Source organism: Microcaecilia unicolor, chromosome 1 (genome assembly GCF_901765095.1).
Source record: "Microcaecilia unicolor chromosome 1, aMicUni1.1, whole genome shotgun sequence".
Lineage (NCBI taxonomy): Eukaryota > Metazoa > Chordata > Amphibia > Gymnophiona > Siphonopidae > Microcaecilia > Microcaecilia unicolor.
This window is the reverse complement of record NC_044031.1, coordinates 43,837,946-43,864,858: the sequence shown is the minus strand read 5'-3', so window position 1 is coordinate 43,864,858 and position 26,913 is coordinate 43,837,946. Positions and strand designations below refer to the sequence as shown.

The 26,913-nt window shown below is 45.6% G+C and overlaps 1 protein-coding gene across 1 annotated transcript in view; it reads right to left on the bottom strand.

Annotated features, from left to right (window-relative positions):
- Positions 1-26,913, bottom strand: part of SMARCC1 (SWI/SNF related, matrix associated, actin dependent regulator of chromatin subfamily c member 1) — a 542,893-nt gene that overhangs the window by 431,081 nt on the left and 84,899 nt on the right. Inside the window, 1 exon segment of the mRNA XM_030196622.1 lies at positions 23,277-23,346. Coding sequence (XP_030052482.1) covers positions 23,277-23,346 — 70 coding nt within the window.

Sequence of the window (26,913 nt, the reverse complement as noted above, 5' to 3'; positions counted from 1 at the left end):
ATACTCTAGTTATCAGTCTACTGGATTAGATTGAACTCATACCTCTTCAGTAGTTGTTCAAGGTGAGTTATATTCAGGTACAGTAGCTCAATGCTTCTTAAAAGTGTGCCACAGGACTTCTACCGGTGGACTTTTACGGTTGATCCCTCCCTATCTTCCAACCCACTAACTCGAAGGAACAGAGGAGACAGCATGAAAAACAGCCATGACGGGCCTTGAAGTGTAAGCACTGTCTCAAGTTCTGCCAATCTCACCTCCTCAGACTAAGAAATCAGATCAGATGGACATGACCACAATACACTGGGCATGTGTTCGGTTTCCGAGGCACCACATGGCCATTGTCTCTCCTGCTGAGAGCAGCAGCAGAGAAAGAGGTGAGTACATATGTGCCAGACCCAAAGGAAGATGGAAGATACTGGAGAGCTGCTGATCTCACGTGGTGACAGAAAATAAAGATACATACCTGTAGCAGGTATTCTCCGAGGACAACAAGCTGAATAGTATCACTGATGGGTCGTCGTCTGCGACGGCCCAGGACTTACAAAAAACTAGAACTTTCGAGAACGTGACGTCACGCGGGTGAAGACAGCATCGAGCATGAGTGAACAGGTTCCCGCCCGCAACGCGTGCCTCCTTCAGTTAATAAAAAGCAAAAGGAAAGAAAGAAATAACTCCAAAGGGGAGGAGGGTGGGTTGTAATACTATTCAGCCTGCTGTCCCGGAGAATACCTGCTACAGGTATGTATCTTCATTTCTCCGAGGACAAGAAAGCTGAACAGTATCACTGATGGGGTATCGTATCCCTAGCCCCAAGGCTCACTCAAAACAATGAACATCGGCAATTGGGCTTCGCAACGGCGAGGACATAACTTAGATCAGTGATGGCGAACCTTTCAGAGACCGAGTGCCCAAACAGCAACCCAAAATCGAATTATTTATCGCAAAGTGCCGGTACTTATTATGGGCGGGGTTACCACATATGACTCCACCCCATATGATAGCCAAACCCCTACACCAGCCATGGCGCATATAAACAGACATCATTGAAAATATTATACTAGTATAGGAGGAAAAAATAGCATGATTTTTTTTCATTATAAATCATTTCTGTGGGAGATCACGTGATGTGCTGAAGAGAGCGGAGGCTGAATTGCTCTCCTCTCGGGCGGAACCCTCCCTATCGCCATAAAAACGTCCGTCTAACCTCAAAATTACAAATTTCAAGCGTACAGATAGTAGGAGTGCATGGACAGCTTCGTTACTCGTCTAGACACGAAGATGCCGCCGAAAAATGTAAAGAAAGAAGCTGAGAGGCCCCGCGCTGCGGAAAGCAAGATGGCGGTGAGCCCGCCGAAAGAGACGCCAGAACCGATGTTCACAACTCAGCAATTGACACAAATAACAGAGGCGGTAAAATTGGCGCTGGATCCCCAGTTAAAGCAGCTAGCCACCCAATTAACTTCAGTAGAAAATCTACTCGCCGATACGACCAGGCGCACAGGCGAACTAGAACAAAGAGTGTCCGCCATAGAAGATGAGGGGGCCGGAACAGCAACACAGCTTAAGGAATTGAGATCCCTGGTGCAGAAGCAATCCCAACAACTTGACGGTCTTGAAAATCGCTCGCGACAAGCCAACCTGCGAATAGTAGGCTACCTGAGACTATACCAGAGCGCCAACTACCCTCGGTGCTAGAAAAGTGGCTGCAGAACGAGTTTGCGCTATCAGACGGAATGGGTGCCATTTGTCTCGAGCGAGCGCACCGGGTGGGCGGAAAATAGACAACAACCAGAGACCCAGGATGGTGATGATCAAAGTACACAACTTCGTGCACAAGGTGGAAATTTTAAGAGGTGCCCGACTGAAACGAGAAACCTTGGCCTTCGAGGGCTCACCAGTGAGGATCTACCAAGATTACTCCTTACGCCTTACAAGAACGTAGGAGGGCCTACAGCCAGATTTGTACAACATTGGTAGAAGCAAATAAAAAATTCATGCTAGTATACCCCGCTACACTACGAGTAAATCATCAGGGCAAATGGCAAGGTTTCATGACCCCCAAAGAAGCTCAAGAAATGGGCGACAGAGACACTTCAGTCACAGCAAAGCATGGATAATAAATAAAGGACTAAGAGATCAGATCCTGGCTTTAAACAGCAGGCAAAGCAGAGGCCCAGAGTCAAAGAAGGTATTGGAAAGGGGCCCATAGCTGCAGTAAATGGCGGGGGAGGGGGAAGCCCCACATCATTGATCTCCCTAATCTCTCATATGTTAGGTGGGGGGAACAGAAGGGTTTGTACGGGGATGGGCAGGGAGTTAAGGGAGGGTGGGAGGGGTGGGGCAGAAGGGTAGGAAGGGGGGAAGCAAGCAAGCATGACCATGACACAACACATTTCTAGGAAGTCCCACAGTACAACAAGAGAGACCTGGGTAATAGAACAATTCACAGTGTCTCGGGTGAGGCTGGGCACCTGAGGCAGGCATATCAATGTTATTTATCATGTAGAGTCCCACAGACTAAAGCACATTAAAAACCATCAGATTTGCCTCCTGGAACGTGGGAGGTATAACGACCCCGATAAAAAAGGGCAAAAATCTTATCCAATCTTAAGAGACAGAAAGTAGATATCGGATGTCTCCAAGAGACAAGACTTACACCAGAGGAGCATAACAAACTAAAAAGACAGTGGGTGGGAGAGGTACACTCTGCATCCTCTGGGGATCGGAAAGGCGGAGTGGCAGTGCTGATAAGAAAAGGGATAGGTACAAAATCCGAATTAGTGAAAGCAGATCCAAAAGGGCGATATGTTTTGGTACGGATATGGATACAACAGAGAAACTTCCTACTTCTGGGAATATATGGACCAAATATTTATGATGCACAATTTTACCCTAATCTTGTTCAGATGTGCCTCCCATACAAACCAGAGCAGCTCCTGGTAATGGGAGATCTCAACCTAGTGGCAGACCCAAATGCAGACTGTTCAAACCAGAGAGTGCTTCGAGAGGAGGACCAAGAGCGCATGTACTTAACTTCTTTAAGCGCTCTCTCAATTTGGTAGACACTTGGCGTAGTTTACACCCTGGGAGAGAGATTTTACTCACCTTTCCAGAGCATATGGCACACTCTCCAAAATAGATTATATATTAATAGCCCAGACCGCATTCCCATGGGTGCGGGCTGCTGAGATAGGCCCGGAAGAGATATCAGATCATTCCATAATATGGATAGATGTGGAGGTACCCGGGTTCTATCAGCAGGGTAGGAATTGGAGGTTTCCAAACTATTTGTCCCAGAATAGTGAATTCCAAGAGCATATCAAAAAGAAATGGGAGGACTATGTTCAGACAATAGGAATCACAAAGATCAGCCTGGTCTGTTCTGGAGTGCAGCTAAAGCCGTACTCAGAGGAGAGATAATAGCCTTTGTACACGCCCACAACAAAAAGCAAACGATAGCAATAATGAGACTGGAACAAACTTTAAAAAAGCAAAAGCTAGATACATTAAGCAGCAGATCCAAGAACATAAAGACCAGCTTCGAGCACTGCAGGTGACGCTTAATGCTTTGCTCCATGACCGAAGCAAGAGATACCTAGCACATCAGAAATTTAGATTTCGCAGGTTGGAAACAGACCAGGGCGATGTTAGCAAACTTAGTTTCGGCGTGGGGACCACGCAAGCCGATAATAGCCCTCCAAGATGAGACGGGTCTCATGCAGAATAAGAGCGAAAGGATAGCCGAGATATTGACAAAAATTTTTTTCTAGATTGTATAGTTCGCCTGAGGACCCAGAGGAAGGAGAATACAAAAAATTTTGGAACAGGCAGAGCTCCCAAAATTAACAGACAGTGAACGAGCAGTCCTAGAAGAACCATTAGATGCTAGGGAGATACAGGAAGTAGTAAAGTCCCTACCACTTGGATCCGCGCCAGGCCCTGATGGGTATACCGGGGAATTTTATAAAATTCTACCACACTCCTTTTACCCGTTATAAGTGACTACTATGAACAAGTGGTTAGGGAGGGACATTCCCACATCATGCAAACACAGCCTTGATCTCCCTGATCTTGAAACCCGGGAGGCCAGAGGGTCAGGCTGATTCATACAGGCCCATCTCCTTACTCAATGTTGACCTAAAAATACTGGCCAGGATCCTAGCGAATCGTTTGGCCGGGATTTTGCCCAGATTAGTGGGTGAGGAGCAGGTGGGATTTGTTAAGACTAGACAGGCAGCCAAAAACGTGCGTAGACTGCTATTAGCCATGGCGACCGGTCAGCTGACAAAAACCCCAACATCCATAATTTCACTCGATGCTGAAAAAGCATTTGATCAGGTGGGGTGGACATATTTGTTCCAAGTACTGAGGCATATGGGTTTTGGGGGCTGGTATTATAGAGCTATAGAATCCTTGTATGCGAATCCGTCTGCCTCGGTGATAGTAAATGGAGTTAAAGCAGAATCATTTGGAATATCCAGGGGCACCAGACAGGGATGCCCCTTATCCCCTACATTGTTTATACTATCATTAGAACCCTTACTGAGGCTTATAAAGAGGGCAGAGGGGATCCACGGAGTGCAAGTTGGGGGGGATACCATAAAGGCCTTAGCGTTCGCAGATGATCTGATGATAATATCAGCCTGCCCGATGAACTCTTTGGACCAGCTGCTGAACCTAACAAGGGAATTTGGGCAAGTCTCTGGTTTCACGCTGAATAAAAAAAAGTCTCAAATAATGGATGTATATCCGAGTGGAACCCAGCAAGAGAAGGAAAGGTGTCCCATAGCCAGAGTGGAAGAGAAAATTAAATACCTTGGAACCTACATTCCGCAAGACCTATCTAAATTATACCAAGAAAATGTTGAGCCCTTGCTTGAGACTACTCGCATAAAACTCCAGTTGTGGGAGAAATATCCGCTGTCCCTTATGGGATGAATTGCCATTTATAACATGATAATAGTACCAAAGTGGCTCTATAAATTTCAAACCCTTCCACTTTTTCTCAAGAAAGAAGATGAAAAACGCTTGCACCGGTATATACAGCGTTTTCTGTGGAAAGGAAGGAAGCACGTCATCCCAGTACGGACGCTGCAAATACCACGAGAATATGGAGGATTGGGATTGCTCAGCATCAGGTATCTCACAATAGCAAGTGGCATGCGACATATTTCTGATTGGTACAGATCAACCTCAGACTTTTCAGCAACAAATTTGGAAACAACCTTAACACAGGGAATACATTTCAGTAGCTTGTTGCATGTGGGAGGCTGTCAAGCTCCTAAAGTTCTACAACAATCTCATATAATGCCCACAGCAAAGGCGGTCTGGAAGTGGGTTTGCCGTCATCATCAATTTTCTGGACGAATTACGCCATTTCAAGCAATTTGCAATAACCCACAATTCCCCACCAGGAACTCTACACCATAGATTAGCCAATGGCAGCAGAGAGGACTGGTTTACCTATATCAGGTTTTGACGTCAGAGGGAAGAACCAGGCCATTCGTGGAGCTTCAGGCCCAGTTTAAATTTGATCAAAGAGATAGATTCTACTACTGGCAATTGAGACATTATATAAACAGCTTACCCTGGGAATGCCTCACAGAAGATGTGCAGGAGGAGATTTCCTCAGCCCTTTCACTAAGGGCACAGGGCAGAGTGTCATTGACTATGCATCATAGACATTTAAGAGACATGACAGAAAAATAGACTATGTAACACTGGCCCAGGCATGGACGGAGGAACTGCTAATGACCTTAACGCCTCAAATACTACAGGAATACATTTATTTGACGCAAAAATCATCAAAGATGGTCCAATATTGTGAAATGGAATACAAATTTGCATTAAGAACTTACATTCCACCAAGGAGAGCCTTCCATATGGGAGTCTCTCCAGACGGTGCATGCCCTAAGTGCGGGATGCAGGGCGCGACGCTAGGGCACATGTTCTGGTCTTGCTCAAAAATACAAAGATTTTGGACCAGAGTAATACAAATGACATCCAGTATGTGGGGCGCCACATGGAAGAAAGGGCCACTGTTGCTGTTCGGAAGACCAAGGATAGTTCGACCAACTCCAGCAGGCTTCAAAGGATTTACTTATAGAGCTGTAATGGCAGCGAAAAAACTTATTCTCACAGTGTGGATTACAAACAAAGAGCCGACCCTGCAGCAGTGGCGTGAACTGTTAATGGATTACATGAAATTCGAAAAGAGACTAGCAGACTATAGAGGAGAACGGAGATTCACAGACAAAGACTTCTATCGACTGTGGACCCCGTTTTGGCAGACAATACCCCCAGGGGGTAGAGGACGTATCTTAAATATGTGAGAAATGGTCAATGTTATAATCAAGAAGAATAGACCTTACTAAACAAAGGGTTGAGAGCGGGAGATGGGAGGAGGGGAGGGGGGATGGAGATGGGGAGGAGGGGAGGGGGGATGGAGATGGGGATAGAGTGGAGGGTGGGGTGAGTAAGTCGTGACGAGCCAAGTTTATGTTTCAACTTTTTTATTGTATTATCGTAATAACAGACCATTATACAACACCAAAATGAATATATGTACATCACAGTCAACTAAATATATTATCAACAATATTTTTGTAATGGTTTCCCCCCCCTCCCATATTCCCCTTTCTCCCCTCCCTCCCCTCCAACAAGCTGATATATTATTGTGATATTATTGACAAAGGAAAAGGAATAACATCATTTACATAATAAAGTAGAATAGTATCAACCTCCGTTGTCTTATGTGTTTTCATTTGTTATCCTTCAGTTTTGATTATATAATATAGCCAATATCACATCTTGATCATAAGATCCCCCTCCCCTCCTATTAACCTATACATAAGTCTTCTGTTATCACAATTGATACCCAAAAATATTACAGAGTGTTAAGACGAGCCAAGTTTAAAGTTTGTTATTATATAGAATACTGTACTGAGACTGGGAAGGATCAATGTTCCTAAACCAGGCTTTGGAGAGATAGAAGAATTCGTAAATTGTTTTTTTTTTTTTAATCACATGCAAAATAATAAACACATTTTAAAATAAATAAATCATTTCTGTAAGCTGTTACAGCTCCAGTATACCCAGTGCAAAATAAGACAACAGATGTAAATTCTCAAATTGGACATATTCCAAACACTAAAATGAAAATAAAATGATTTTTTTCTACCTTTGTTGTCTGGTGATTTTGTTTTTCTATCCATATTGGTCCAGTCTCTGATTCTGCTGCTATCTGTTCTCTTAACTCCATTTCCAGGGCTTCCTTACATTTATTTATTTACTTTCCTCCTTTCTTCTTCATTTCTTGCCCTCCATCCATGTCCAGCAACCCTCCTCTCTCCTCCAGCCACCCATGTCCAGCCAACCTCCTCTCCCCCTGCCCTCCCTCCCAGCACTAGGCAGCCCTCCCTCCCAGCACCCAGCAGCACCCAGTATCAGGCCTGCCTCCCTCCCACCCAGCACCAGGAAGCCCTCCCTCCAAGCACCCAACATCAGGCCTCCCACCCACCCAGCACCAGGCCTGCCGCCCTCCCTCCCAGCACCAGGCAGCCCTTCCTCCCAGCACCCAGCCTCCCTCCCTCCCACCCACACAGCACCAGGCAGCCCTCCCTCCCTCCCACCCAGCACCTGGCCTGCCGCCCTCCCACTCAGCACCCAACACCCGGCCTCCCTCCCACCCAGCAGCAGGCCTCCCTCCCACCCAGCAGCACACAGCACCAAGCCTCCCTCCCACCCAGCAGCACCCAGCACCAGGCCTGCCTCCCGCCCTCCCTCCAACCCAACAAGCATCAGGCCGCCTGCCCGTCTTCCCTCCCCTTCCAGCGCCAGGAACCCCCCCCCCTCTCCGCCTGTGACATTTAAAAAGCGTACCGTCCTCCTCGGGATTAACGCAGCGTGCAGCGGCAGCAAAGCGCATGTTCTTCAATCGGCACGCCTTCGGCCTTTCTGTCTCTCAAGCTCGGGACCAGAGCTTGAGAGACAGAAGGGAAGGCCGAAGACGCGCCGATCGAAGAACATGCGCTTCGCTGCCGCTGCCTTAATCCCGAGGACGGTACGCTTTTTAAATTTCACAGGAGGGGGGGGGGCCCTGGTGCTGGGAGGGAGGGAGGACGGGCAGGCGGCCTGATGCTTGTTGGGTTGGAGGGAGGGTGGGAGGCGGCGAACTGCCTGGTGTTCGGAGGGAGGGAGTGTGGGCGGAGCAGCTACGGCACGCGTGCCATAGGTTCGCCATCACCGACTTAGATTGGCCTGAAAAGAAACACAACTAGGTGAGAGTGCAGCCTGGAACAAAACAGAAATGGGCCTAGGAGGGTGAAGTTGGATTCTAAACCCTGAACAGATTCTGCAGCACCGACTGCCCAAACTGACTGTCGCGTCGGGTATCCTGCTGAAGGCAGTAGTGAGATATGATGTGTGGACTGATGACCACGTTGCAGCTTTGCAAATCTCTTCAATAGAAGCTGACTTCAAATGAGCCACTGACGCAGCCATGGCTCTAACATTATGAACCATGACATGGCCCTCCAAAGTCAGCCCACTATGGGCATAAGTGAAGGAAATGCAATCCGCTAGCCAATTCGAGATGGTGCGGTTACAGATGGCGACTCCCCTCCTGTTGGGATCAAAAGAACAATTGGGTGGACTGTCTATAGGGCTTTGTCCGCTCCACGTAAAAAGACAATGCTCTTTTACAGTCCAAGGTGTTGAACTTGTCCTCACCAGGGCGGGTATGTGGACGGGGAAAAACGTCAGCAAGACAATTGATTGGTTCAGATGGAACTCCAACACCACCTTCGGCAAGAACTTAGGGTGAGTGCGGAGGACTACTCTGTTATGGTGAAACTTGATATAAGGTGAATGGACTACCAGGGCTTGAAGCTCACTGACTCTACGAGATGAAGTAACCGCTACCAAGAAAATGACCTTCCAGGTCAAGTACTTCAGATGGCAGGAATCCAGTGGCTCAAAAGGAGCTTTCATCAGCTGAGTGAGAACAACATTGAGATCCCATGACACTGGTGGAGGTTTGACAGGGGGCTTTGACAAAAGCAAGCCTCTTATGAAGCGAACAACTAAAGGCTGTCCAGAGATAGGCTGACCTTCTACACGTTGATAATAAGCACTGATTGCACTAAGGTGAACCCTAACGGAATTGGTCTTGAGACCAGACTCTGATAAGTGTAGAAGGTATTCAAGCAGGGTCCGTGTAGGACAAGAAAAAGGATCTAGGGCCTTGCTGTCACACCAGACGGCAAACCTCCTCCACTTGATAGAGTAACACTTTTTCATGGAATCTTTCCTGGAAGCAAGCAAATCTCAGGAGACACCCTCCGAGAGACCTAAAGAGGCAACTTCTAGGGTCTCAACATCCAGGCCTTGAGAGCCAGAGACTGGAGGTTGGGATGTAGAAGTGACCCTTCATTCTGAATGAGGGTCGGAAAACACTCCAATCTCCACAGTTCTTCGGAGGACAACTCCAGAAGAAGAGGGAACCAGATCTGACGAGGCCAGAAAGGAGCAACTAGTATCATTGTTCCCCGGTCTTGCTTGAGTTTCAGCAAAGTCTTCCCTACTAGAGGTATGGGAGGATACGCATACAGGAGGCCTGTCCCCCAATGGAGGAGAAAAGCATCTGACGCTAGTCTATTGTAGGTCTGAAATCTGGAACAGAATTGAGGGACTTTGTGATTGATCTGAGTGGCAAAAAGATCCAACGAGGGGGTGCCCCACTCTCAGAAGATCTTGTGGACAACATCCATGTTCAGAGACCACTCGTGAAGTTGCATAATCCTGCTCAACCTGTCGGTCAGACTGTTTTTGACGCCTGCCAGATACGTGGCATGGAGAAACATGCCGTGGTGATGGGCCAAAAGCCACATCTGGACGGCTTCCTGACACAGAGGGTGAGATCCAGTGCCCCCCTGCCGATCTCTGAAAGCCTTGAGAGCGTTCCAGATTGCTCGTAATTCCAGCAGGTTGATCTGAAGATCTTTTCCGAAAAGGACCAAGCCCCTTGGGTGTGAAGTCCATCCACATGAGCTCCCCACCCCAGGAGAGATTCATCCGTCATCAGCACTTTTTGCAGCCTGAGGAATTTGGAATGGACGTCCCAAGGTCAAATTGGATCGAATCATCCACTACTGAAAGGAATTCCAAAAGTCGGTGGACAGCTGGATCACATCCTCTAGACCCCCCGCAGCTTGACACCACTGGGAAGCTTGGGTCCACTGAGCTGATCTCATGTGTAGACGTGCCATGGGAGTTACATGAACAGTGGAAGCCATGTGCCCTAAAAGTCTCAACATCTGCCGAGCTGTGATCTGTTGAGACACTCGAGCCAAGGACACTAGGGCCAGGAGATTCTCTGCCCTTGCCTGGGGAAGATAAGCTCGAGACGTCTGTGTGTCCAACAGAGCTCCAATGAACTCCAAATTTTGAATGGGAACAAGGTGGGTCTTGGGATAATTTAAAACAAAATCAGTAGCTCCAGTAGTCGAATAGTCATCTGCATGGACTGTAGAGCCCCTGCCTCTGAGGTGCTCTTCACCAGCCAATCGTCGAGATAAGGGAACACATGCACCCCCAGTCTGCGTAGCGATGCTGCGACAACTGCCAAGCACTTTGTGAAGACCCTGGGCTCAGATGCTAGGCGAAAGGGCAGTACACAATACTGAAAGTGCCGAGTTCCCAGTCGGAATCCAAGGTACTTCCTGTGAGCTGGGAGTATTGAGATGTGAGTATAGGCATCCTTTAAGTTCAGAGAGCATAGCCAATCGTGTTCCTGAATCATGGGAAGAAGGGTGCCCAGGGAAACCATCCTGAACTTTTCTCAGGCTAGGAATCTGTTCAGGGCCCTTAGGTCTAGGATGGGACACATCCCCACTGTTTTCTTTTGCACAAGGAAGTACCTGGAATAGAATCCCAGTCCTTCTTCCCCTGGTGGAATGGATTTGACCGCATTAGCCTTTAGAAGGGCGGCGAGTTCCTCTACAAGTACCTGCCTGTGCTGTAAGCTGAAGGATTGAGCTCCCGGTGGGCAATTTGGAGGCTTGGAAACCAGACAGAGTATCCTAACCGGACTATTTGAAGAACCCACCTGTCGGAGATTATAAGAGAAAACACAAAAAAAGGCGGAAGACAACCCAAAACAGACCAAAAACAAGGGAGTTAGAGCGCCAGAAAAGTTTAATAGGACCCTACACGGTCCGTGTTTCGGCCAGCAGGCCTTCCTCAGGGGTCCTGAATCTGACGTTTACAGGTACTCCTCCAAGATATTCATGAAACAAAAAGCTGCATGTCTATCTTGGAGGAGTACCTGTAAACATCAGATTCAGGACCCCTGAGGAAGGCCTGCTGGCCGAAACACGGACCGTGTAGGGTCCTATTAAACTTTTCTGGCGCTCTAACTCCCTTGTTTTTGGTCTGTTTTGGGTTGTCTTCCGCCTTTTTTTGTGTTTTGTTTTGTCTTCACGGGAGATTTGGACTTCTCTTTTTGTATGCTTGGAGATTATAAGAGGCCACCTTTGGTGAAAAAATATCAACCTCCCCCCCTGACAGGCAAGCCGTCCGACACGGACACTTATCAAGGCTATGCTGCACTGGAGACCATCAAAAGTCCATCCCTTGCTTTTGCTGGGGAGCCCTAGGGGCCTAAGGCGCATGGCGTTGACGGGAACGCGCATGCTGGGGCTGAGCCTGAACCGGCTGCCGAGAAGCAGGAGTGTACCTACTCCTATTATAGGAATAGGGAGCACTCTTCTTCCCTCCAAAAAACGTCCTAGAAGAGGGGGTGGTAGCAGAAGACTTCCGGCAGGAGAGAGAATCCATGGTGTCATGATGCTTTTTTATCTTATCGACCATGTCCTCTACTTTTTCGCCAAAAAGATTATCCCCCCGGCAAAGAACATCCGCCACTCGCTGCTGGGTCTTCTGATCCAGGTCAGAGACATGTAGCCATGAAAGTCAGCGCATCACTATACCTTGAGCAGCTACTCGGGATGCCACATCAAAAGGGTTGTAAGACCCCCTGGCCAGGAATTTGCGACACGCCTTCTGCTGCCTGACCACCTGGTGAAAAGGTTCAGCAAGCTCTGGAGGAACTGCTTCAACTAAACTAGACAGTTGCCTTACCGAGTTCCGCAAGTGGATGCTCGTGTAGAGCTGGTATGTTTGAATTTTGGCGGCGAGCATGGCGGCCTAATACGTTCTCCTCCCAAAAGAGTCCAAGGTACTAGACTCTCTGCCTGGGGATGCCGAGGCATAGTCTCTAGTACTCCTGGCTCTTCTGAGAGCAGAGTCCACCACCATGGAATCGTGAGGAAGTTGGGCCTTCACCGTTACAGGCTCTTCATGGACTTTGTACTGGGACTCAGACTTTTTGGGGACAACTGGATTAGAAAGAGGGCACGACTAATTTCGCATGAGCACGTCCCTCAGTGTATTATGCAAGGGGGCCGTAGCAACCTCAGCAGGTGGAGAAGGATACTCCAAGACCTCGAGCATATCGGCCCTGGGCTCATCCACAACCTGCAGAGGGAATGGAATGTCCTTAGACATTTCCCTAACAAAAGATGAGAAAGAGAGACTCTCAGGTGGAGACATTCTACTCTCAACTGGCAGAGTAGAATCAGTAGGAACCCACACACGACTCTTCCTCCGAAAAGTATCTGGGATCTTCCTCGTCTTCCCACAAGCACTCCTCATCTGTATTGGACAAGAGCTCCCTAACAGCAGCCCGAACCCGAGCCTGTCTCGACATCGAGGATCAATGACCTTGTGGGGGATGTCGAGAAGTCGACCCCTGCCTGGACTCCAGCAAAGCTTCCTCCACCAACGTCGAGGGAGAATCGACCCGGGTGGCAGCCGATGTTGGTACCACAAGCGGCACCGAGGAAGGGGACTTCCTCATAGGTGACAGCCCGGATGCTGCCTCTGAAGTCGGTACAGAAGGTGCAAGCATCCCCGACACCAACTGGTGAAGCAAGCCTTCCAGAAGCTCCAGAAGAAGGGCCCGGATACGCTCGTTGAGAGCTGCCAACGGAAAAGACTGGGAGGCCGGTGCAGGAGTCGGTTGCAAAGTCTGAAGGGGCTCGGGAGCCGGTACCAGGCTGCCAGGCGACCGACGCATTGGCACCTCTTGAGCGATCCTCCCAGCGCCGACTATTCTTGGGTACCGACTTCCTTGGTTCCCCGAAGCGCTCGGTACCGTGAATAGGAGAATGATGATGGTGCGTCTTATCCTTCGCTCAACACCCGTCGAGACTCCTCGGTACCAAGAGGAGGACGTGGAACCCTCACGCCTCCTCGGGGCCGGGTCTAACTCAGGTCGGTCCCGGGGGGGGGGGGGGGGGGCCTGCATAACAGTAGGCCTCAACACAGGTGGAGACCCACTCGATGCCTCGCTGCTCCCAGCTCGAAGCGGTCTTTCACCAGCCATTACCTATACTTCCGATGTCAATGCCTCCCTCGACGCCAATGCCACTGACCTCGGTACCGATGCCGAAGGACCAGAGCGATCCGAAAAATGTTTCTCACGCTGAGCCTCTCGAGCCACTTGGCTCTGTTTTTTCATCAACTTACACAGCTTACAAGCAGCTGGGAGATGATCGGGCCCAAGACACTGAAAGCACCACGCGTGGGGGTCAGTACTGGAGATGGTGCGGTTGCACAGAGTACAACGCTTGAAGCCACTGAGTGTCTTCGATGACATAGAGGGAAAAACAGCGGTCATGAAATCAAAAGGCTCGATGGTGCCAAGAAAAAAGGGCACAAAAAGGAAAACAGCCCGACTGAGCAGCCTAAAGGCGGCCGTGTCGAAAAATCAAGGAACTTTAAAAGAGAAGAAGAAACTAATAAAATACAGGGGGGAAAAAAAGGTTTTGTTTAACAACTTTCCCAGTCGCGGATAAGGAAAAAAAGGAGGCACGCTCGCGTCGCGGGAACCTGTTCGCGTATGCGTGGTGCGACGTCACATTCTCGAAAGTTCTAGTTTTTTTATAAATGCCGGGATCCTGGGTCGTCGCAGACGACAACCCATCAACTATTCAGCCTGCTTGTCCTCAGAGAAAGATAGATCAGCTAGAACTGCTTGATCCAGGAGGTGGTGGAAGGGAGATCAGAAAAGCTGATGTATCATAGAAATCAGAGAGAAATGCTGGACATGGGAAGGTGGAACAGGAGATCATGGAGAGATGCTGGGCACAGGAGAATAAACACCAACATTTCAAAATGATTGGGGGTGGTAAATACAATATTATTTACCCCTCCCTGGGAATAAAGGAGGTGTTTACTCAATATTCTGGAGCATTCACTGGTACCCAAAAAGTAGGCTTCAATGCACAGAGGGAGATGGAGAGGAGATCAGAGGCTGGATAAAGGGAAAGGTGGACGGGGAGATCAGTGTATATAAGATGGGGAGGGGAAGCTATAGACAGAAGCATTAAAAAGAGGGACCTTGAAAATTGGATGGAGAGAGGAATGAATAAGAATACTAACAGCCGTGGATAGTAAAATTAGTCCCAACTGATCAATCCAGAGACTTGTGGGTTATGTCCCTCTCCCAGCAGATATGCAGCAGCCCTAACCTCAGTATCATCAATACCAAAGCAGTGGTGAAAAAATGCAAGACCCATGCAATTTCCTGCCTCTAGGAAGAAAACTCCAGCAACCACAACTGCCTTTGCAGGAGAGCATGCCACTATTTGTTAATCTTATTTGTGTACATAATATTTATAAGCTGTATACCATAGACATAGATGAATATACAAAATATTTCTCTTTTTTTTTTTTTTTTTTAATTTTCCAATATATCACCACATAAAGTGAATATGCAATCGGCATTATTTAACATTAGAAAACAAAAATGATAAGTATATATCTTTACAGCCCATTTGTCCACAAGTTAAAGAAATTTGATTCCAAGATTAAGGAAATTAAAAAAGAAAAAAAGATACAAAAATTAATAATCAATAGATGCTTCCTCTGGTTCAGACCCCAGCCTGCTAAATTAGGGAAGGTTTACTATTCACATCAACTCTTGCATCATAAACTCTTTCAACTGTTTTGGATATACAAACTGAAAATGTTTACCCTCAAGCACCACATTACAAAAACAAGGAAATCGCAAAACAAAATTTGCTCCCAATGCCACCACCCTGGGGCGAAGTTCCAAAAGGCCCTTCGTCTCATCTGTGTTGGCCGTGAGAGATCTGGAAAGATACGGACCTTTGAGCCCAAAAACAGATTTTCTAAGTTTCTCAACGAAAGCCGTAGTACGGCATTCCTATCAGGCTCCAACGCGAAAGTGGCAAGCAGAGTTAACCTACTACTACTACTACTATTTAGCATTTCTATCGCGCTACAAGGCGTACACAGCGCTGCACAAACATAGAAGAAAGACAGTAAGTAACTATTTCTAATGAGCTTTCTAGGAATGAGGTAAGAATCATTCCCTCCCCTAGTACTGCCGATGTAATAAGCCCGTGGTAATGGGAGGGAGTGAATCCTTGTCCATTCCCAGGATGTCCACCAAATATTTTTTTAACCATCTCCAAAGGAGAAATTAATGGCGATTTGGGAAAATTAAGAAACCTAAGGTTAAGCCTTTTAGTCTGATTTTCAAGGTATTCAAGTCGTATATGTAGGAAAATTATTGTCTTTAAGCAAAGCTGTTTCTATAGATCCCATTTCTTGAATTTTGATATCCACACGTTCCAATTTCTGGGTTTGCTGTGCAGTCACTTGTGCTTGAAGCAGGGCAGCCTCAGAAAGAACTTCAATATCAGAAGAATTCTGCTTTAAAGTAGTTTGCATAGAGGTTTGGATATTGTAAACCATATCCCATAGTGACTCCAGCGTCACAATTGCTGGTCTAATCACTCCACTAGCCACAGGAGAGATTGAGGTTAGCCCGAGCTAACTTGGAAACAATAGCTTGAGGCAATACCTTTGAAGCCTGTTGTAGTAATGTTTCCCAAAGTTGAGAATCTATCTCCGTTGCTGCAGTCACACCCTCAGACAGGACCAGCTGAGCCACTTCGGCGTCTGTCTCTGTTTGAACAGCCAGCAACTCTCCTCCAGGCTGGGGAGGTGCAATTCACTCCACAGGGCTCAAAGAAGCCCCGTTTCCACTCTCAATCGACTCCGAAGGGCCGAGAGCTGCAGTGGGGGTCTAAGTTCCCTGAGGACCCCGGTTGCTGCCTGGGAAATTGCAGGGTTGTTTGTTTCATCGTCGAGGAGGTCACAGGAACCGAGGGAAATTCCTTTACCTTCCCCCTCCGCTTCCCCATGGTTAACGAGGCTACAGAGGCACCGAGAGAAACTCACAAACACAGCAGCCTCCAGGAGCAAACACAGGTGCGTCTATTCACAGCACCATCTTGGAATCTGCCTACCAGCTCCATGATCGATGAGCAGACGACCCCAAAAATAAAATATTTCTCTTTTAAATAAGTTTATAAATGTGTTTATACGTTTTTAATTTTAAAAGACAAAAATTAATTACAACACCATTTTATGAAATAGTTTTTATACCTGTCCAATGGTTTATTTACTTTGTATACATTTTTTAATAGGTTTGCTTACGTGTCTAAAGTATATATTTATTTATTTGTTTGTTTATAGCATTTATAACCCGCTCTTTCCCACTCGATAGCAGGCTCAGTGTGGCTTACAAGGTATGGTACAAAGTATCACAGAGATAACCCAGTTATAATGAGTAGGACAATAGGAAGAGACATGGGGGAGAGGATTAGAGTATGGGTAGTGCTAGTGGTGTGGGTTAGGTTCGAGACTTAAGTTGGGTTGTTTAGGTAGGCTTGTTTGAAGAGGTAAGTTTCAGAAGCTTCCAGAAGGGTAGATGTTCATTGGTTGTCCAGATATTATTTTAAAGAGTTTATTTGTATACTTTATATTAAGATACATATGTGATGTTTATTTCTCCTTTTTTACATCTGTAATATTTCTTTGTGAAATATTTTTTAATAGTAATACTTATTTTGTAGACTCCTGAAGAAGGCGCTGTTTGCGCCGAAACACAGCTGTGTTGAGTTTTTCACCGTGTAACTTGAAGGGAAAATTAGGTTCTTACCTTGGTAATTTTCTTTCCTTTAGTCATAGCAGATGAAGCCATTACGTATGGGTTATGTCCATCAACCAGCAGGGGAGATAGAGAGCACTCAAACTTTCACAGTGCCCTCTTGGCCAGCTAGCTCCACTGCCTCTTCAGTATTTGAAGCATCCAAAGCAGTATGGCAAACCGCAATGGGAATCACAAGAGCTTTCCTCACAGCGAACGATGGCCCACCACAAGGGCATGAACTCAAAGGAGGGAATGCACATCCTCCTGGAGGGAATAAACTCATCCTCCTTATTGTAGAAGTGGAGGGGAACACACGCGCCTCCTGGAGGGAATCACACATCCTCCCAACCACTGGAGGGAATGAACTCATCCTCCTATTTATAGAACTGGAGGGGAACACACGCGCCTCCTGGAGAGAATCAACACATCCTCCAAAAAAAAAACATGCTGGAGGGAATGAACACATCCTCCTAAATTTAAACTGAACATGAATCCTGAAGATTGTTTTCCAACTTTCTCCCAAGGAAGGAACTTCAGGAAATTAGAACAGAACCTGAAAAACAGATTCACAGCATACAGACAATCATACAGGGAGGGCTCATGGCTTCATCTGTTATGACTAAAGGAAAGAAAATTACCAAGTGTATGTTTTATGCCGTATCATTGGAAGTTCCCAATACTCCTAACACAAGGTAAGAACCTAATTTTCCCTTCCTTGTCATCAAGCAGATGAAGCCATTACGTATGGGATGTAACAAAGCAATCCCTAGATAGGGTGGGAACAAGCCACACCACGCGCTAGCACTTATGCACCAAAACGCGCATCCCTCCTGGCAGCCACATCCAGCCTGTAATGTCGGGCAAAGGAGAGCTTAGAAGCCCATGTTGCTGCACTGCATATCTCTTGAAGAGAGAGTGCTCAGTTTCAGCCCAAGAGGAAGAAAATCGCTCTAGTAGAATGTGCCTTAAAGGCTACAGGCGGAACCCTGCCGGCCAGCAGATAAGCTGAAAAGATCATTTCTTTGATCCAGCGGGCAATAGTGGCTTTAGACGCTGGAGACCCTCTGCGAGAACCGGATAGCAAACAAACAGATGATCAGAAGTCCTGAAAGAGTTAGTAACTCGCAGATACTGCAGCAGAGTCCTGCGCACATCCAAAGGTGCAGCTGCCCAAAAGATTCTGGAAACTCTTCCTCTGAAAAAGAGGGCAAGAAAATAGGCTGGTTTAAGTGAAAGGCTGAAACCACCTTAGGCATACCAAAACCGTCCCGATCGCGGGCCCACCCCGAAGGAGTTGGAAAACACTCTTACCTCAAAGGATCTAGTGTACAACTACGATCCTGCTGAAAATCAGGTCAAAAACCTCTGTTCCAGCGTCTCTGCGTTTAAAAACGCGACGCAACTTTTTTTTTTTTTTTTTTTAAAGCTGTGAGGAAAGCAGAGGTATTGAAGACTCCGGAGGCTCAGATGAGTGGGAAAGGCAGGGAAAGGGCGAACCTATATGCCTGCATCCACTGTTGGTGGGTAAGGACAGGGAAAGCAAGGCAATATGTCCACATCCACAGAGGTATGGGTAAGGCAGGGAAAGGGCTAACCTATGTGCCTTTAAAGTGAAGCTGCTATAGCCTCCAACACCCTGGTAACAACTGGCAAGCCAGGAACCACCTCCCGGCAGATTTTTCTGGAGCTCGAACAAGCTGCAGCCACCCTGCTAAGGGAGATAGAGAATACTGAAGAGGCAGTGGAGCTAGCTGGCCAAGAGGGCACTGTGAAAGTTTGAGGCTCTCTATCTCCCCTGCTGGTTGATGGACATAACCCATACGTAATGGCTTCATCTGCTTGATGACAAGGAAATAAAGGTTTGATTTACAATATATGTCTTCCCCGGTTTCTTGGAGGAGTCTTCCCTTCCTACTCCCTGCTGTGTGCAGTGCTGGGAAGGACCATTCAGGTGGCCACAGGATTAACTCCAGGTAGCATTCAAGTGTTAAGTGACACACCTTTTTATTTTTTGTGCCAGTGGTGGGATTGTCAGTTTCAGTGCGCAGGATGAGGGTCACCATCTACTGAGTGGTTCAGCGGGTTATTTTATTTTTCATCTGTAACATCCAGACACAGAGCACAGTGAATGAGTGCAACAGCAACAGGGTCCCTTTCCTGTTCAGTTTTTTTTCGGGTAGTGTTAATTAGCAGTGTGCTGATGGTGACTGACAGTGACCATCAAACACCGGATGTACCTGAACTAACATGACAGCAACCAGATAACGTCAGCGAAGAGCTGCAGGACCTGCCTGTTCGGAGTTAAATTCCTGGGAGGAGACCAGACTCCTTGTGGGCACAGGCCCCTGAGTTGGCAGAGCCGGATGCCTCACCAGCTGAAATCCGGCAGATCTACATGGTAGACTGACAGCAACAAGAGAAATGAGCAGAACGAGTGGTATGAACAGTGTGAATTCCAGCTGGAAATGGATCATATCCAAAGCTCCAGCTCATCCTCTGAGCCAATGCCAGAGACAAGATATTCAACCCAAGTATGGCCCAACTTATTTGCGCAGTTTGATGATGCCTGAGGTGACACAGATGGATATCTAACTGCCTTTGAAAAAAATGTACCGCCTCAACGGGAATCCCAAGAAAGACTGGGTGCGCTATTTGGGAGGAAAGCTCACTAGTAGAGCACTCAAGGTATTCTGAGGACTGTCAATGGAGACATGCTCCCAGTTTGAGGAGGTGTGCAAAGCTATGTTGAAACCATTATGCCCTTACCTCCCACCGAGACCTACAGGCTAAAGTTTCAGACTTTGGAAAATGGGGTGGATAATACTCACAATGAGTTTGTGATTCAGCTAAGATACCAGCACCAGTGGTGATTCAATGGATCAGAGGTTAAAAACCCTGGATGACTGCCAAACCTGATGGTCCTGGAACAGTTTCTCAATGCAGTCATCCAGAGGCGAGGAAGCAGGTTCAAGATCGCCAGCCCCATACTCCAGAGAAGGCAGCTGAATTGGCTGACATCTTTATGGCTAACCGCCCTGGTTGGTGAAGAGAAACCACCCAATAATTAGAGTAAACTGATGTATCAAGTATGTGCTTAAAGAGGGCAGAAGCGAGCTTGCTTCCAAGCCACAGGAAAAGAACCTGATATGTGTGACGAAACGCCTAGCCACCCGCCTAGGGTTACCCCGCGGCCACTCAGAGGGTCTATCCCTAGCACAGCTCAGGTCTGCCTGCACCTGCCGCTTGTGCTCTACACTAGCACCCTCCTCCCACCGACTGGGTCACAACTGCCTCTGAGCCAGTCTCCCACTCTCCAATTATCCACAGTGATTTCTAAGTTACTGGAGGCCACATTCCCAGTGGTCCTTCAGTTCCCAGAAAGCACTCACAGACTCCAACACACAAACCACCAGGATTCTTTATCAGTCCAGACAGGCAGAACGAACAAACAATTGTGTTTATTCTCATAAAAATATTGAACAGTGGACAAAAATGTGCAAATAGCAAACAATAACAGGTAACACTAACTAAACACTTGCATACATCCTAGAAAGTACCTGGGGAGATCAGGACATATATCTGTTCACAAACCTTCAAGCAAAGAGATCTCACTCTCCTTCTCCCAGGCTAAAACTGAAGCAACAGCCAGCATCTGCTGGGCAATTTAAAAACTCCAAGCCAATCAGAGCCCGAAGAGTCAAGTTTAAATAAAACTGATTACATCACCGCAAGGCACTTCCTATTATCTGTGTGCCAACTAAAAGAAAGAAGTCAGTCCTCTGTAACAGCTTTAAGCATAAACATGCACCATCTGCTGGCCAAACAGGAGACATACACTTCAGACATTTTAAGACAGGAAAATATCCAATACATTTTACAGGCTCAAAACACACTTTCTCAGTGTGTCAATTTGTCAAAATAAAAAACCAAATTAAAAAAAAAAAAGAGAAGCAAACCAAGATATGGGATGCTAATCCAGGCATGGAAAGGGATCTTGTGGACACACTGTAATCCTGAAAGAGGAAATTAGCTACGTATTTTCGATCACCAAGCTTAAATGAATGAAGACTAGAATGGTCACCTTAGAATCATTATGAGCAGCATCTTGTGGGAGAACCAGACTGATAAGTGAAGAGGGAATGAAAAAGATTTGAAGGCAAACTTGATCTAAGTATGAAGATTTCAGACTCAAAGGCCTGTGTAAGGTCTTCCACTATAGGATTAGAAGAAAATTCAGGCTGAGTCTAAGACAAAAGGTGAGAGTGCACACTGAAAGATTTTTTTCAGGTGACTGGAAGCCAAAGTGAGTAACAATGAATAATAGGTTTTCTTCACAGTCTTTACCACTTGCTGACAGTAAATGGCCCACCCTGCCTGCCCAGTTTAGATTCAGCCTATTTGGTAAATGTGCATATAAAAACACAACTTGGCACAGACTTCTCTTGCCACGTCTACAATTTGACTTCTAAATCCTCTTCACCTATTTGTCTCAAGGCATAACCAAAATCTATCACACTGATGGTCTCTCCATACCTTTTTGATGCAACTGTACTCAACTGTTAAGATTATAACTACTGCTCTACACAAGTTCAGTCAAGGTGCTTCATTTCCATCCTCTCACCACTATGGATCTCCTGTTTATCCCATGCTTTGATTCTTGTTACTACTTTTTCCACCTTATCTGGAGGGTCATTCCAGGCATCCATCACCCTTACTGTGAAAAAAGCGTTCCTGTCTAATCCCCCCCACCCCAATGACTTCTTTGCTATTGAAAAACAGTCTAAGAAACAGGAAAGGCAAGGTTCAACCTTGTTTCTCTCCACCGATGCTCCTTGAGACCCTGAGCAAGTCAATTCATCCTCTATTTTCCTCAGCTATAACTTAGCTCATAAGTCCAACTTGATAGGGAAATAACGTGCATACCTGTTCTAACTCACCTTGAGCTTAGATACTTCAAAAAATGCAAGTAATTAAATCTAAATACAAATATAAATTCAAATCTCTCCCCCCCCCCCCCCCCCCCGAGATATTTTCCCCAGAACTGAATACAAAATTCTAGATGGAAGTCTTAGCAAGACCTGTATAGCAGCATCCCCCACCTTTGATCTTCTACCCATGCCTCTCCTTATGCATTCCACTACCTTATTACACTACTTCAATATCCTTGAGATCAGATGTAATTACCCAAAATCTGTCTCTGCTTAACTGAATATTAGCTCTTCACATTTCAATGTTTACTGTTCTTTCAGATTTCTCCATCCTAAGTGTAAGAAACTGCCAATTTTCTGCTAAGTATTTGACCCCTCTTCAAGCCTTTTTAGATCACATTTCATTCTATCTACTCCATCCAAAGTGTCCATCCTACAGTAGATCTGTCTCTCACCTGCAGAGATAAGAAAACTTATAAACTCTGACACAATGCTACTAAAAGATATCGAACAGAAGGGCTCCAGGAATTGATCCATACGCCACTACCTTCTCATATAGAAGTACACAGCTATGGAACGCACTACCCACAGCCTTGAAAACCATGGACAATCCTAACCAACTTCCGCAAATCTTGAAGACACATCTCTTCAACAAAGCCTACAAAAGAACCCTTAACAACTCAATTCACTACCCATCCCACTCAAGTATTAAAATACACCTCTTAAACCACCCTAACACTTACTTCTCTAATCCCTCATACATCTTCTGATTATTACTGATTGTATCTAAGATTCTGTCATGACTATGTCATAACAACACTCTGTAAGCCACATTGAGCCTGCAAATAGGTGGGATGTGGGGTACAAATGCAATAAATAATAATAATATAATCCTAGAGACAGTTTACTAATTGCCTTGCTCTTCTCAAAGTAAGCTTTACCACTACTATCTGCTGTTTCCTATGTCATTTCCAACAAATCCATATCCCTACAGCGAAATAGGATATAAGCATTTCATGACACATACAACACTACAAATTTAAAACAAAACAAACAAAAAAAAAAACAATCCTCAATATAAGCCACTCCTGTCCTAACCTTTTAGGCAATGTGTCCAGCAAATAAGAAAGTACAAGCAGCATAATTTAAAACTGTGCTCAAGAAACTGATCTTCATTCCAAATAAAGAACGAACAAAAACGCAGGTCTTAAATTAAGAAAAACAGATATCTAGGTTCAGACCTGGTTATGCTTTGTTACCTGTCTGGGTAAAAACCCCAATGGACCAAGACTTGTTTGTCTCTTTTCATCACAGGTCTCAACCACTCATCTAGAAGAAAAGAAACACAAAGAAAAAGAAATTGATTATGTTCTTACTCAAGTAAGCTACAACAACTAATTTCAACCACAAAGGTCAATTCTATAAGTAGGCACCCTGGTGCTGTACGGTGAGGGCCTATACATAACGGTATCTGCGTGCCAAGATTCCATTACAGAAGCATTGGTACACCTACATGTACATACCTGCAAGTTACACCAGCCATAGACCTGGCATTAGCTGCAGTCGTGTAATACAGTAAAGGCACACATAAATGAAGTCACTAACTGTAGCAGGTGTTCAAGGACAGCAGGATACATATCTTCACATGTGGATGATGTCATCTGACAGAGCCCTGCATAGGAATTGCTCTTCAGTTTTCCACAAAGCTTTGAGAGCATTCTACCATGAATGCACATGCTTTCCCACCTGTTGCTGTCACATGGGAGCTGGGCAGTGAAATTTCTAGCTAGTAGAATTCAACTCCAGAGAGAACGAGGAAGGGTATGTGTGGATATTTATCCTGTCGGCCTCAGTGAACACCTGCTACAGGTAACTTCATTTTCCCAGAGGACAAGCAATTACAACTATCCTCACATGTGAGAGACCCTAGCTAAAGGCTGCCTTCAACAAAAAAAAAAAAAAGGAGGGGGGAATAATAACTATAAGCCTTACAAAGGGCAAGGCCTACGAATAACATGTAAGCTACTATATACTTTTTTTTATTGTTGTTGTTGTTGTTGAAAGGCAGCCTGGAACAGAAAACAACTGGGTCCAGAGAGCTGGAAAGGGATTCTAAAACCTAAATACATTCTGAAGTACTATCAGTCCAAACTGACTGATGCGTCAGAAGTCCCGTTTCAAAGCAATAATGTGATGTGAATATCTGGACTGAAGACCACATTGCAGTTCGGCATAACTCCTCTATGGAGGCCAACTTGAGTGGGCTACTGACAAGGCAATAACTCTTTCATTATGAGCCATGATATGGCCCTCAAGAGTAAGGTTGCATGGGCATAAGTGAAGGACATTGGTGTGTTGGCTAGTTTGAAAAGAGTGTGCTTTCTGAAGGCAGCCCCATCCTTGTTCAGTCAAAAGAAACAAAAAGCTGAGTACAATTTCTATGGACTTTGGTCCATCCAAGATTTATTTATTTGTTGCATTTCTATCCCACATTTTCCCATCTATTTGTAGGCTCAATGTGGCTTACATAGTACTGGAGAGGCCTTTCTCTGGTGTGAACAAATACAGGGTGATGTTGTGGTAAGATCACGTTCATGTGGCACAGCCACATTAGAGAATCGGAGAATGGAAGAATTGTGTTATGTCCACTACGTGCTTTAGATTGGTTGTGTTGCAGAGATTAGGCACTTAAGTTGGATCAGTAGGGTATGCCTTTTTAAACAAGTTGGTTTTTAGTGATTTCCAGAATTGTAGGTGGTCGTACGTCGTTTACAAGGCTTTTGGTAATGAGTTCCACAGTTGTGTGCTTATGTAGGAAAAACTAGATGCGTAAGTTGTTTTGTATTTAAGTCCTTTGCAGCTTGGGTAGGGCAGATTTATTTTATTTATTTTTGTTACATTTGTACCCCGCGCTTTCCCACTCATGGCAAGCTCAATGCGGCAGGCAATGGATGGTTTAAGTGACTTGCCCAGAGTCACAAGGAGCTGCCTGTGCAGGGAATCGAACTCGGTTCCTCAGTTCCCCAGGACCAAAGTCCACCACCCTAACCACTAGGCCACTCAGGGCTTCTCCGTAGATGATTTTGTGAACCAGGGTGCAGATTTTGAAGGCGATACGTTCTTTGATTGGGAGCCAGTGTAGTTTTTCAGAGGGGTTTTGCACTTTCAAATCGCGTTTTACAAAATATAAGCCTAGCTGCCGTGTTTTGAGCGGTCTGAAGTTTCTTTAAGGTTTGTTCTTTACATCCCGCCTAAATTCCATTGCAGTAATCTAAGTGGCTTAGTGTACCATTAATTGTATCAGGTTGCGAAATGTTTCCCCTCAAGAAGCATTGCTTCACACGTTTGAGTTTCCAAATTGAGTGGAGCATTTTATTTGTTGTGGATGCCACTTGGCTCTCTAGTGTTAAGTTACGGTCCATTGTAACGCCGAGGATTTTCAAGCTGTCTGAGATAGGAGGGGTGTGATCTGGGGTGTTGATACTTGTGGGGATGTCCGTGCTGTGTTGGGATGAGAGGATGAGACAATGAGTTTTTTCTTTATTGAGTTTTAGTTGAAATGCATTTGCCCATGAATCCATGATGTTCAGGCCGAGCTTGATTTCACTGGTGATTTGTAAGGAATGTATATTGTGACATTGTCTACATATATGAAAGGGTTAAGGCCATGGCTGGATAAGGACTTGGTAAGTGGGGTCATCATTAAGTTGAGTAGGATCAGTGATAGCGGTGATCCTTGCGGTACTCCACAGTCTGCTTTCCATGGTGATGCTATGTTTGAATTTGATTTTACTTGATATGTTCTTGTGGTTAGGAAGCCCTTGATCCAGTTAAGTATGTTTCCACCAATCCCGAACTTATTTAGTAATCTTATTAATATATTATGGTTTACCATGTCGAATGCACTAGACATGTCGAACTGGAGGAGAAGGATGTTTTTGCCTGTTGCTATTTCCTGCTTGAATTTGGATGGAAGAGTGAGTAATACTGTTTCCGTGCTGTGGAGGGGGCGAAAGCCTGACTGTGATTCGTGTAATATTGAGAATTTGTTTATGTAATCTGTAAGTTGTTTGGTTACCATGCTTTCCATCAGTTTGACCACCAATGGGATAGATGCTACTGGACGATAGTTAGTGATTTTGTTTGTTTTTTTCTTGGTATCTTTTGGTATTGGGGTGAATAGGATGTGAAGTCTGCTATGAAGCGGTCAGGGGCAGATTTCATTATGTAGCTGGGACAGGTATCTAGTTTACAGTAAGTGTTGGAAAACCTACTAATCGCCTGGGTAACTGTTTCGACAATAAGGAGGGCGAAGTTTAACCAAGTCCGATTATTAAGGAAGTTTTCAATGTCGGTGTTGTTCTGAGGTAGCATGTTGCGTAGGTTTACAATTTTTTCATTGAAGTACTTCGCACGTTTATCTGCAGATGGGATGTCTGTATTCGTGGTAGTGACCAAATTGGTGTCTAAGAGTTTGTTCACGAGTTGGTATAATTTCTTCATGTCTTTGTAATCTGTCCCTATTTTGGATTTATAGTATGATCTTTTGGCCTATCTTATTGCATATTTGTATTTTCTTTGTATTTGTTTCCATGTGTTGAGTGTATGTTCATCTTTTGTTTTATTCCATGCTTGTTCGAGTTTCCTGGTTTGTGTTTTTAACTTTTCAGTTCATCGCTGAACCATGGTGTCGAATTATGCTTGCGTGGAGTTCTTGTTCTTAAGGGCGCAATTTCATCTAGTATGCTTTTGCATCTTATGTCCCATTCTATGAGGTAGTATATGGAGTCTGTTTGTGTTGCCCATTCGTTATTGTATATCAGTTGCCAGAATGTTTTTGTGTCTACTTGACCTCTTGTGCTGTAGGATGAGTGTGTTCTAGTATTCATTGTATAC